At 36.0% G+C, this 12,927-nt stretch overlaps 1 protein-coding gene across 15 annotated transcripts in view; it reads left to right on the forward strand.

Annotated features, from left to right (window-relative positions):
- The window catches only part of NEBL (nebulette), a 249,119-nt gene that overhangs the window by 207,712 nt on the left and 28,480 nt on the right, over positions 1 to 12,927 (forward strand). For 13 of the 15 annotated variants that reach the window (XM_015617915.3, XM_015617909.2, XM_015617908.2 and 10 more), the window contains 6 exons: positions 487 to 579; positions 3,803 to 3,895; positions 4,277 to 4,369; positions 6,301 to 6,393; positions 8,637 to 8,741; positions 9,830 to 10,001. In XM_015617915.3, coding sequence (XP_015473401.1) covers positions 487 to 579; positions 3,803 to 3,895; positions 4,277 to 4,369; positions 6,301 to 6,393; positions 8,637 to 8,741; positions 9,830 to 10,001 — 649 coding nt within the window. The remainder of the gene's footprint in view (positions 1 to 486; positions 580 to 3,802; positions 3,896 to 4,276; positions 4,370 to 6,300; positions 6,394 to 8,636; positions 8,742 to 9,829; positions 10,002 to 12,927) is intronic. The other 2 variants (XM_033511643.1, XM_033511645.1) reach the window with 1 other exon arrangement.

Raw genomic sequence — 12,927 nt, forward strand, 5'->3', positions numbered from 1 at the left:
ACTACAGAAACCAAATCAAATCCTGCATCTACATGGTTTACTTAGAAATAATAGTAATGTCTGTTTAATTCTCACAGTATTTTAAGATCTGAAGACTAGAACAACCAAATCAAATCCTCCATGTACATGCACCTTCAATTACAGTGAAATGAATGAATTACTCAAGCATAAAGTTACACTTGTAAAACTTTATAGGTTATTATATAAATGTTAAGTTTTTTTCCAAATTTAAATATGTCATTGCAAACACTTAAGAATATTGAGGTCATTTTAAAGGATGAGACTATATTATCTGGGTTACAGTTGAAAACAATGTTATCGTAGTTATTGATAGTCTTATTTATGAAAAATTAAAGTATTTGCTTTCTTAGAAAGATTTATAGTCCGACCAATTTGGAACTTGGAAAATTGCCTAGCCCTTTTATGAGAACTAGTATTTGCATTGCTAACAGTCTCATAATTATCTTTTCTTTCGGGGAAATGAAGGTGTTTTATAAGAAGGAAGTAGGAGCTGGCACAGCTGTAAAAGATACTCCAGAGATTGAAAGAGTAAAGAAAAATCAACAGAATATTAGTTCGGTAAGTGCTATTAACATAAATTATTCTTATGTGAGTAAAAGGTCGACTAAATATTTTTTTTTCCCATCTTGTTTACTAAAAAATTCCTCATTTTCATATCACACATCTCAGTCAAATAGTTGTCCACTGGATTTTGGACACAGAGCTCTATGCTAGCACAGCTAAAACTCCCCTCTACTGTTGTACTTCTATGTCCAGTGATAGAGATTCTAATTAAAGCATTAAGAAAAATAAGAAAATATTTTAACTAAATGTTTGAGGAAAGTATTTGGACTCTCAAGAGTGAGAAATATGAGATGCATTTCCCCATATGACAGACTGCACAGCTGTTGTATTTGCAGGTTAGAGAAACACCCTGTGACAAAAAAGAAAATCTGTAATTCTGTTAGATGCTGCATGTATTGCATAGGACCTGATGCAGTCTGCACTTGAAGATGAGAAAAACTTTGTCCAGACTTCATCTGAGTGAAAAGGTGGAGAGTTGGTGCCTCTTTACGTGATGGTGACAAGTTGGTCTGTGGATCTGATGAAATTAGTTCTGAGCTGCTGTTGTTTATCTAAGGATGTCCAATGTCTTTGGCACTTTAATAGGCAAAACAAAATAAAATATCAAAATGACTGCTTTCTTGAAATAGAACATTATCTTATGATAAATATCTGGCAAAACTTGGAAAAAACTTGAAAAGTGACTGCTAAGCAGCAAAACCCTATAATTGCATTGTCTTTGTTATATTTGGGGGGGAACTCCCCTGGGGAAACTTTTATGTTTGTGGCATGACTTTTCTGATTATTAGATGTTTTTTATAAATGTAAATTTTGAAAATAATGTGTAGACATTATTTGTCACAACTATGTTGTGTTCAGATATTATTTAAGATATGAAATAGGGACTCTGGACACCTATTCTTGTAGAATTTCAATGTTTAGTGAATAGTGTTAAACACTTAATTTCCCATCCAAGTAAGGTCAGTAGAGAATTTCCAAAAAAATTTCAAAAGCTCATATTTTCCTTGGATTTTTTTTCTGCTCTATCCATCACATTTCATCTTGTCACTTTGAGTCACAGTGTAAGCTATCATGTGTCCTAAATCCTGAAATGGTTGGATAGTGAAGAGTTGAAACCTGCTGGTTGGGAAGCAGTTGATTTTCTTAATTTGAGAGTGAGGTTGTTTTTTTTTTTTTTTTGTTTGTTTGATTGTTTGGGGGTTTTATTGTTATTTTGCTTTTAAATTTCCAGTTTTAAATTACTGAGCTTTTTAAATTACCACAGACTTTTATTTCAGGAGTAGTCACACAGAAAGGAGGTCTTACTCTAGTGTTCTTTCACAATACATTTCAAAGTGAAGTGGACAAATAGTGCACACTTTTCTTGCTGTTTTAGGAATCCTAAATAGTGGTAAACAGAATAGTTTGATCACTATGCTAGTAAACATATTTGAACAAAAATCTACCAAGGGAGGTACAAAATGCATTAGTGGTGTAGTGGTATGATGTAAGTAGCATGACCTTTACCTTGCTAGTCTTTGTGTGGAATTAATGTTTTACAAACAGTATTTTATTACATGTAGTGTACTTGAAATTACTTTAGTCTTGTATAATATTTATTAGAGGTGCAGCACGCCAAATTTAAAGGCAATGTACAAGAATGTTTCAACTTACATGTCAGTGAGAGGGAAATTATATTGTACAGTAGGAGGGAAATTGTATTGTGTAATTTACAGGTGTCCCAAAGAAGGGTAAATTACACCAATTTTGAATCCATTACATTTAAATATTTTACACATGTTTTTGAATTTAGCCAGAAGAACTTGGGACAGCCTTAAAACTATCTTCTGGGCTAAACTGAATGAATGTGGGGGAATGTGAAGCAAATTTGCAGTGAGAGAACTACCAGGGCACCAAAATACAAAAAACACCAAGAAAAACAGTACAACCAACCACACAAAAAAGTCCATTGAATCATGTTCTGAAAGTGATCAGATTCTTCCAGACTGCACATGTAGGAGGTGAACATCAGAATGGTGTTTTCAAAGCCTGAAATACAAGGTGGTGACAGCCAAGGAGGTTGAGCTCATCTCACCTGTTGTGGATTGCTTTGGAAGAAGCCAGGATCTCACACAACTTTCAAAGCCAGCCACAGACCCATGGACTGTAGCTGAATCTGAACTGAGAAGCTACAATTAGCTAAGGATGTTTTAAAAACTTGTTTATCCTGAGGGGCAGGCAGGGCTGGACACAGCACGGGGAAGAAGCAGCTCTTCGGGAGAAGATTCTATTTGTGTTTTTCTTAGTGTGAAATCTGTGAGGAAACCCCTGTGGTATGTCAGTCAATACCACAAAGCTGGGGTCTTATTAAAATTCAAGTAACAGATATTTTGAAGCATTTTAAGGACAAGCACTGCCAATTCTTAAACTTACCTAATAGTCTCTATAGTCTCTATTAAAAGACCCTCTTTTTCTAGTGCTTTAGTATTTTTGCCAGTCTTAAACTGTCTGGACTGAAATGTTCCATTCCTAGTCTGTACTTTGGTCTGGTTTGGTTTTGTTTATTTATAAATTTCAGTCAAAGCAGCTTCCAAGTATGAGCTTAGAGAAAAACAAGTTGTTTTGTCTGTGCTGTGAAATTGGGTATTCTCCAGAAGTAACATATCTTGAGATGGGAGTTGAAAATTAAATGTTAGGAAAAAAACAGTAAATATCTGACAGCACGTCCAAAGACATCAACAGTCCAGACAACAACATCCTCACCTGTGTGTCTGCATGTGTTTCTAGAGAGCTTCAATGAGACTTTGAAGCCATCCAGCCTTTTAGGAACACCTAAAAAGATTGGTTTCTGAAATAGACTGGTAGACTCCATAGCAAGTTAATAGTAAGACCAAGTCATTGTCAAAGTGGTGTGAATGTCCAAGCAGTATGTGCAGCATCCCAGTTATCATGAAAATAGCCACAATCCCATGTGATGCATCTTCCCACTGTAAGAGGTTTAATACAGTGGAATTGTTGTAAGCACTCTCTGATACATTGAATCAAACAAGATACATTACAGACCCTAGCAGACTGTTTTAGAAATTAAATGTAACTTTTGTGTTTCAGGCCAATGGTGTTTGTAGTTACCTGGTCTAGTAGTGCAGTAAGTATAAGGGAGAGAGTATAAAGTGATAGATGGTTTTAGTGCCTTTCTCTTCTTTAAATTAATAATATTTTTGTAATATCTATTGTGCAGATTAAATACAAGGAAGAAATCCGGCGTGCAACAGCTATTTCTGATCCACCTGAACTAAGGAGAGTTAAGGAAAACCAGAAGAATATTAGCAATGTGTGCCCCATTTTAATTTCTTGCACACTTCTCTCTACCTTATTAAATGTGTTTGTGTCTTGGTGAATATGTCTGTGGTGTTTGTGCTAATTTCTGTTTATCCACAAAGACAAATTGAATCAATTAATGATACAATTTTAATTCCTTATCCTTGTACTTTGATTCCTAACAATGAATGAGGTATTGTTGTTGAAATAACAATAGTCTGTGTTTGAAGTAGAAGGACTGCCAGAGGGTGAGTACTAAGTAAAGATGGGATTGATTATTAAGGAATGGTACTTTCCATCCAAATGCAATGTGCTCTTCAGTGATGTCTACCACACTCACGTATTTCTATTACTTGGGAATTGCTGTTGTAATATTTTCTGCCATGTTTGCTAGGTTCAGTACAAGGAACAACTCTGCAAAGCTACACCCATGAGTGTCACCCCTGAGATGGAGAGAGTGAAGAGGAATCAAGAGAATGTCAGCATGGGAAGTTGCTATCCATTAATACTTTGTAATTTTTGAGTGCAGAAGATGAATACAAAGTTTTGCTTTCTGAAATTGTGCCTTTTCTTTAGTCAGGGGGAAACAAATGTGTTGGAATTAAAGTAATGGAATTACTTGAAAACCTTATTTTAGGAAGCAGTTGTGAAAAGGCTTTGCTTGCTTTGGGAAATGGCAGGTGAAGTGTCTCATATTCTATTAAAGAAATGGCTGCAATGCTTTGAGATGTTATTATCTTCCTCAGATATTTGCAGAAAATCTTGACCAACTTTTCTTTATCTTTTTTTAACAGAATATCTGTTTCCAGTTGTATTTTTCTGTGCTTTGTAAAAAATTAGCTAGAGTTGTGCTTGAACTTCTGCTCTCTTACCTGTCTCATTCTGATTCCTCAGTAACCTTCCCATCAGATTTTAGTACTTAATAACTGATATAACCATTTCCATGAGCACAGAGAAGAAGGCAAGGACTGGAATGTGCTGCTGCCTTCCTGCACTGATGAAGTTGTACCTTGCCAATGAGTCCCTGAGAGACCAGGCACTCTCCTCACTGAGAGCTGCCATCAGCAGCCATGGTTCATGGGTCCACAAACAGCTACAGTGTTTCCCTAGGGTGCTTTTTGCTGCATTCACCAAAATAATTTTGAATCACAATTTTCAAGAATTCTGTCCCTCTAGTTCAACTTCTGGATTATTGTTGATATATCTAGCTTTCCTAAAATGTATTCTGCTCAAAAACTGTTTTCCTGAGTGATTCAAGCCAATCTGTATCGTTTTTCTACTCACACTGTTTATTCACACTGTTGTTTACTTTTCACCAATTTATGTGTTGTGCAAATTTCACTGGGAAGTGTAAATTCTTCTCAAGTCACAGGAATAGCTTTGAGTGAAGATTCGTTCACTTAAGCCATTTCTAGAAACATTAGTTCTTGAATAGTCATTTTACCTTTATAAATGTTAATTTGCAAGTTTAATCCATTTGGAAGCTTACCATAGTTTTTGTAAGACATTAATTTTTCAATTGGAATACTTTGATGTGCACAGACCAAAACAGTGTTGTGCTGGAAGACAATTGCTTAAGCAATAGATGTCTTACTGCCACAGTGCACTGCAGAATTATGAGCAGAAAGTGTCTGCACAGTTAACCTTATCACTTAAACCCAAGGGCTTGCTTTGGTATGGAAACATTTATTTTGCATGAAAATATATTAATTGGTATGAATTTGTTGCCAGGGGACCAGAGTTAACATTAGATTGCTTGGTCTGTCAATGCCACATCCTCTCCCCTATCTGCTTTAGATCCTGATCCAGCCTTGAGTCTGCATTTGGTTAATGTATTGTGTTTGGTTACAAAGTGATACAGGGGATAGATATTCCTACACTACGCTTAAATAAAGGAATGGTGAAATTAGGCTGGATTCAGTTAGCAGTTGTCTGACATACTGCACCCTCTGTGTTTAATCACCTTTGAATATGTAGTAGATAAAATTTAGAACCTAGATGGAGACCTTATGGAATTTCTGTGTCTTGATAAATATATATTTACAGTGGACCTTCCTGATATTCAGTTTTTCATGTGTTCTGCTTGCCTTTACTGCATTATATGTGGCTTAACCCCATTCCAAGTACGAGTTATTTCTCTGTAGAGCCAAGGACCAGTCTGGTAAGTGCCAATATATTGTGTGCATATGTGGGTATAATCCACAGAAATGCATTAATAAACAGCCTGTGCAGAAAAAAAATCATTCAAGGTTATCTTTCAAAAATCAAGTTTTTTAAACTTTAATAAACTTCAGATGCATTTTAGCTTTTCAGTTGTTTCCTGGATGACCTTTGAAGTCATGCACTTTTATATAAAACAAGGAGATATTGCTATACCTGAAATAGTATGAATATATATTTTATTCTGTTAAATAATAGGTTCACTACAGAGAGCAGCCTGGCAAAGCTACTGCTGTGAGTGTCACTCCTGAGATAGAGAGAGTCAGGAAGAATCAAGATAATATCAGCTCGGCAAGTTGTTTGAATCTTTTTGTCATTCAGGTTTTTCTTTCACTGTAGAAATGAAAACATGGATATACTTTTCTTTTTACATTTGTTGTGTCAAAGAAATCCAACTGCATCATTCACTGAAGAGACAGCAATTTTATTCTTTGAGGGCATGGACTGCACATACGTGCAACAAACATATTCAAGGTTGTCTGATTATTCTTTCAAAAAAAAGTAAGTGGTTTTATTGGTGTCAGTATTTTTCAAGGAGAGAGTCAGTAGAGGTGAGTCATTCTTCCAAGGACTTTTGTCTCTTGTTACCAAATTTGAGTGGCTGGATTGCAGGAGTGAATTGCAGTAAAGAAAAAAAGGAAATGAGAATTTAACCTCAGTGCAAATGTCTTTTTATTTTTTGTGATTCAAAGCATGGAATCTCTGTCCCATTCTGTAACATGCCACCTGTGTTAGAGCTGAGTAGTTCTTAATAGGTCCCATTGCTAAATACTAAAGAGTAAGATAACATGTATTTTTTGGCTTTCATGGTAATAAAATGTAATTGCTACTAAAGTAGTGTAAGAAGCAGGAGACAATTCTATTGAGGAAAAAGGAAGAAGTGCAAAAAGCTTGGTAAAGGATAAAACCAGTTAAGTTGCAGTCTGTCCTCAACAGTGAAACAACATGAGTGGCAAAGTCACTGCAAATGGTAAATAGAAGAAGTTTCATGCAGAATCACAATGGCAGAAGAGAATTGCAAGTAATGAACACTTTAGAACTGAGTGTAGGAGTGAAAAGTAGGTTGGATTTGTCAGGGAATATGTCTAAGGACAAAAGAACAGAATCTGACATTGTAACTGCATTTATCTTAATCATGTTCTTAAAATGCTCATGAATATTTACCGAAGTCAATTATTTTTGAGGTCTGTAGTTGAAAATAGGAGAAAAACTTCACAACAATTCTTGACTTCAAATAATTTTTTAATTTGTGAAGATGAATTGTGTTTTGCCAAGTGACTCATTCACTTTGTTTCTCAAGATTTACAGGGATAAATATTCCTCTATGTTAATGGGAAAAATAAAAATCAACCTATGCTGGCTGTAATTTTTCTGTCCAGAAAATGCTTTATATTCAAAAGCAAATGTAGCTGAGTATATTTTCTAAGAGAATTTACTGTTTAATTAAGAAGGCTTTGAAGAATATGCAGTACCATATGTTTTTGTTTCTCATACATTGCTTCAAGCTTACCTATGAAACATAGACACCAAGACACAAATTTTCATGGGTGTGCTTTCTTAGCTGATACGTAATCTTAAGGAGGGTTAGACAGCTTCAATACATGGTTTTTCTCATTACAAATGCATGTTGAAATAGATTTGCACAACTTATTTGAGAATTAATACTTGGAGCGTGAATACATAGGTAAATCTAAAATATTAACTATCACAGTGCACAGGTTAGGTGTGATGTAGGAGCTAAGAATGGCAATTGGTAGAAGAATTCAACAAGAGAAAAAACTGTATGGGTAATCAGTTACTTCTACTATTTTAGAACGTTGAGTGTTTTTGGTTTTTTCTTCTTATGTTTAACAGGTAATTAATCTTACATCTTTACTAGTCTGTAAAAAGCCACAAAATAAGCTAATCAGGAGAAATATGATGTAAGAGATTCAGTACTTACTGACGCACAAAACCCAGAGCCCAAACGTTTGTTTAGGAAACGAAGTACTCAGATTCTTCCCAAACATGTTGCTTTGTTCTGCTAGTAAAGACTAGCTATTGAATGGGAGTAAGAAGCCTTCCAAAGGATTAATCCTCTTGTAAGAATTGAATTCCCTGGGTTTCTCAGGTAATCCCAGCCTGGAAGCAGGCTGAGAACAGACTCTATCTTGATAATTAGGAGGTAGCGTATCGTCAGCCATGCAAATACGTTTTAAGGATCTTTTAAGTCACAGTAGTGTTTTCTTAGTATTTATCTTATATTTCAGTTGATAAATGAATGATTTCACTTATGTCATTCAGTCACAAATTTCAGCTTTTAAATAAATACTTTTGAATAAGTAATTGATGGAATAAATGTGCCTTTTGGCCTTACCAATATACAACCTCATCTGTATCCTTGCTGTGAAATAATTTACTGGCACATCAGTGTAAAGAAGGAAGAGAATTGTTGGGCATTGGGGTTTGGAAAGGTACTGTTGCATGGTGTGATTCTCACCATCCTTCCTACTGCAAACTGAAAATTCACCAGTGCTGTTGTTGCTGTTTTGCAGGTCAAGTACAGCAGTGATCAGAGGCAGATGAAAGGTAGACGTAGTGTGCTTCTAGACACACCTGAGCTAAGGCATGTCAAAGAAACACAAAACAACATCTCAATGGTAGGGGACTTTCTTCCTATGACTAGAGTGTTCTAAGGAATGGCACTTGACTTCCACTGGATTTTGCCTTCCATTAATATAGGTAACTAATGAAACTCTCTCCTCAGGTATGGAAGGAATATAGGAATATTTTCTTCTCACGCCTGTAGAGGGAGTGTTTGCTAACTGCATAGGAGTGTAATGAACATTTTCAAAATACTAATAAACAGTTTTCTAACAGTTAAATGTCTGTTCTTTTTTTTTTTCCTTTGAAAATGTACACACATAATTTGAGCATTGCAATTTCACTGGATTAGGTGACACACTTCACCTTGTGCCTGTGCATGTTCCTGGTTTCTGCGTGGCTTTGGTTCTTGGAATGAGTTGTTTTGTGTGCATCAGCTTGTGTGAGAACGTTTGTCAATTTAATTAATTGATGATTAAGTTTTTTATGATGTAAATACGCATAATCAGCAGTACTACCTTTATAACTCTTACTAATACTGGGGTTTTGTTCCAACACTTGGTGCTGTAACACTTTCTACTCTGATGTCCTTTTTTCTAATATTTCTTTTTTTTTTTTAAGCAGGCAGTTTAGAATAACTATTGTTCTTTCTAAAAACCTATTTCTAAAGCCAGCTGGCATTTGGTAAAACAAAAGAGCAGAATATATATTTTGTATGATACTGTGCAAGTAGTCAAAATTATCAGTGAATGAAAATGTTTGAATTCTTTAGAACTTCTACTGCTGGAACATTTTTACTGACAGATGTATTTGAGAAGGGAATGGACCAGATGACCTCCTGAGGACAGGGCTGTTTTGTGTCCTGTGTGATAGTAAGATGGTGCTTTGCTGCTTAAGCTAGTGCCTAATTCAGTGTCAAAGGAAAAGAAATGCAAAATTGAGAATAAAATATCAGAAAATCTAATTAAGTTAAGAGAAAACACTTGGCTGGCCGTCCAGCCTATGTCTTGTGTACAACAATTCTGTTACAGGGCAAAGTCAAAGTCAGTGCTTCATAAACCAAACATACATGTATTCTGCACAGAATAGCCATTTGCTGTCAATTGCAACCAGGGGAAAAATGTAATTCTCCTTGTTTTCCTAGGTAAAATATCATGAAGATTTCGAGAAGACAAAGGGCAGAGGCTTCACCCCAGTGGTAGATGATCCTATAACAGAGCGTGTACGGAAAAACACCCAAATTGTGAGTGATGCAGCATATAAAGGTGTGCATCCACATATCGTTGAAATGGATAGAAGACCTGGAATAATTGTTGGTAAGCTGTTAAGTACTGCTGTTATTGAAAGCATGGTGGGGAAGATAAAAAGCCCTGTTGGTGCTCACCAGATTTCATTTGCACTCTTTTCTCACAATGAAACTTCTGGTTGACCTGCAGGTTCCACGTCAGCTTCTAGAGAAGTCATGATGGGAATGAATGGGAGATATATTATCATTTGCTCTGTAATTTTTTAAAAAAATATATGGATAGTTGTTACTATTACTTTAAATTTTAATTTTGACTCTATATAAGGAAGGTCAAAATATCTACAATCTGAATTTTACACAGAAGAAAGATGATTAAAACTGATTCTGCACTATTTCAATGTTTAAGTATCGCAGGCCAGTTTAAAATTTCCCATTCTGTCAGTCAGTAATTTCTCCAGAACTGCACAATTTCACAATTTGTTCACAATTTCACAAAGTTCACAAAGATATTTAAAAGTATCTCCAGCTGTAATTCATCAGTAACTTATTAGATCTCTGGTAAGCCAAGTACCAGTGTTGAGAAGTGATGTTCTGAAAGATGGTCCAAGTTAGGGATGGGTGTTCAAGGGGTAGAATTGGATTAGATAATATTTGTAGGTAAAGACAAGGTATTGCATAAGGTATTATTTGGCATAATTATAATGAACTCTCTTTAAAAATCAAAGTGAATATTTGAAATTGCTTAAAAGTCAGCAAGTCTGCTACAGCAAAGAGAGCAGTAATATCTTTTTTTCTTCTCATTTCTTTTTGTGTTGGTGTGTCCCATATCTGTTTTTCTGTGCTTTGCAGCCATGTAGACCCCAGAGGATCTATGTACAAAAAACCATGCTGAGATAGCACTCTAAAATTCTTCTTACATAGTGACAACAGTGAGGCTGACTTTTAAATTTGCTTCTCAAAAACCAGAGAAATTGCAGGTGAAATGGGCTTGTGGGTCACATAGGCCATCCTCCTGCCTAAAGCAAGGTTTACTATGTTATTCTGTTATTCCTATTATTTTCAGTCTGTTCCTTAAAGTGTCCAAATAAGTCTCCCCCACATAAGGAAGTGGAAGTTTCTTTCCTTTTTTGTTGCCTTCCTTTATGTGTCTGTAGCTACAGTAGCCTTATATAAGAAGGGATTCCCCAAAGTGTTAAGAGAGCTCTGCCTGGGGCAGGTGCTGATGATCTTCCATCACTTCTCACTTTCATAGTTGTGATGCAGCCAAAGGAAAGAGAGGCTCCTTTAAAATTGCAGTGTGACATTCACTTTGCCATTTGCTCTTCAGTGTAAGCTACAAACCTGTGGCTCTCTCTGCATTGCATTTGTGCTGTAGCCCTGTGTAAGAGCCATGTGTGCAATCCCACGTTCAGCAGCTGAAGCTTTGCTAGCACAAGCAGATTGGAATGAAGGACACCCTTGAGATAGATTCTTGACCTGTAAGAACTGAAATATTAATACTATTTATCACCTAAAAATATCCCAGTATTAAAACACACAGAAATCTGAATTTCCCATGCCTGCCAAATAGCAAAAATTGCACAACTATTTAAAGGAAAAAGGCTATGACAAACCTGAAGTATTTCAGCTAATGCATTTTTAGAATAAAATTGCAATTATAATATCTACTTGTTTCAAAAGAAGCAATGAGCACCCTGCTCATGAAATGTCCTTGGCAGCTCAAGAAAAATTTGCAAACTGAAAAACCTACTTATGAATCTCATGAGTATTTTTTGTAGCTGAAAATTGTTCAGCCAGTTAGGAAAAGTGTGTCAGAGTCCCTCTGGTTGATTTTTAATGTGTTGTTGGTGAAGCTAGAACTGTTCTTTCAAATGCCTGGTTACTAAAAATAATGACACTGCTCTGGCAAATAGGCCCTGGTTTTAACCCTACTAAGCCATTCAAAACCCATCAGGATAAATTGATGTTGGTGAGCTTTGGATATGTTGCTAAAGAGGAACCACAATTCTCACATGAATATAAGGATATTTTGCTTTGGCAAAAGTTACCAGGGAATTAAAACTGATCTGTGTTATACATTGCCAGGATTTTGATTCCATGCATGTTATTTCAGATTACAGAGATGGATAAAATCAATACAAATCCATGACTCTTGCACTGGTGCTGCTATAAAGCCGTTCTTATATTCTCACTTACTAAGGCAAGATCAAACAGGACAAGCTGGGCATTTGCCAATTCCCCTACCCCTTCTCATGCCTGTCAGCAGGTGTCATGTAGGTGCATAACTTACCTCCATGAGGACTAACACACAGTTTATCTAAAGATTTCGTGTTGCCTTTAATTTATCTTGGCAGGAAGGAGTTAGCACTACACCTCACCTTATGGGAGTTGTGGTAGATAATGTACAATGTACAAACACTGAATGTATCTAAAGCCATGGGATTTATTTTGTTTGCTCTGTCTGTTCTTTCCATTGCATCTAGGCTATTAATCATTTGAAACATGCCATATTTGGGATCCTCACAATCCTACTTTACCTACCAACTCTTAGTTTGGTACCTCTCACACCAGCAAATGAACAAAGCTGGGAAGGCAGTTTTTCTCCTACTTCCAGTATATGAAGTAAATCTTGCAGCCAGGTCTGACCAAGAAGAAACTGTATTGTAAAAATGTGATCTGGTAGCTTTGTGCTTTGACTGATTATACTTTACATCAAAGTTTTATTTGAAACTGGTTTGAAGAGATTGAAAGATTTATTAATTTTGGACATATCAGATATCACAGAATCATTTAGATTAAAAAAGAACATTAGGACCATCAAATGCAGCCATTAACCTAGGACTGTCAAGGCCACCACAAAACCACGTCAAGCATCATGTCAACACATCTTCTAAATATCTTCAGGGATGGTAACTCAGCCACTTCCCTGAGCAGCATGTTCCAGTGCTTGACAACCCTGTCAGTGAAGAATCTTTTCCTAATATAAATCTTTCCTA

This window comes from Parus major, chromosome 2, assembly GCF_001522545.3.
Source record: "Parus major isolate Abel chromosome 2, Parus_major1.1, whole genome shotgun sequence".
NCBI lineage: Eukaryota > Metazoa > Chordata > Aves > Passeriformes > Paridae > Parus > Parus major.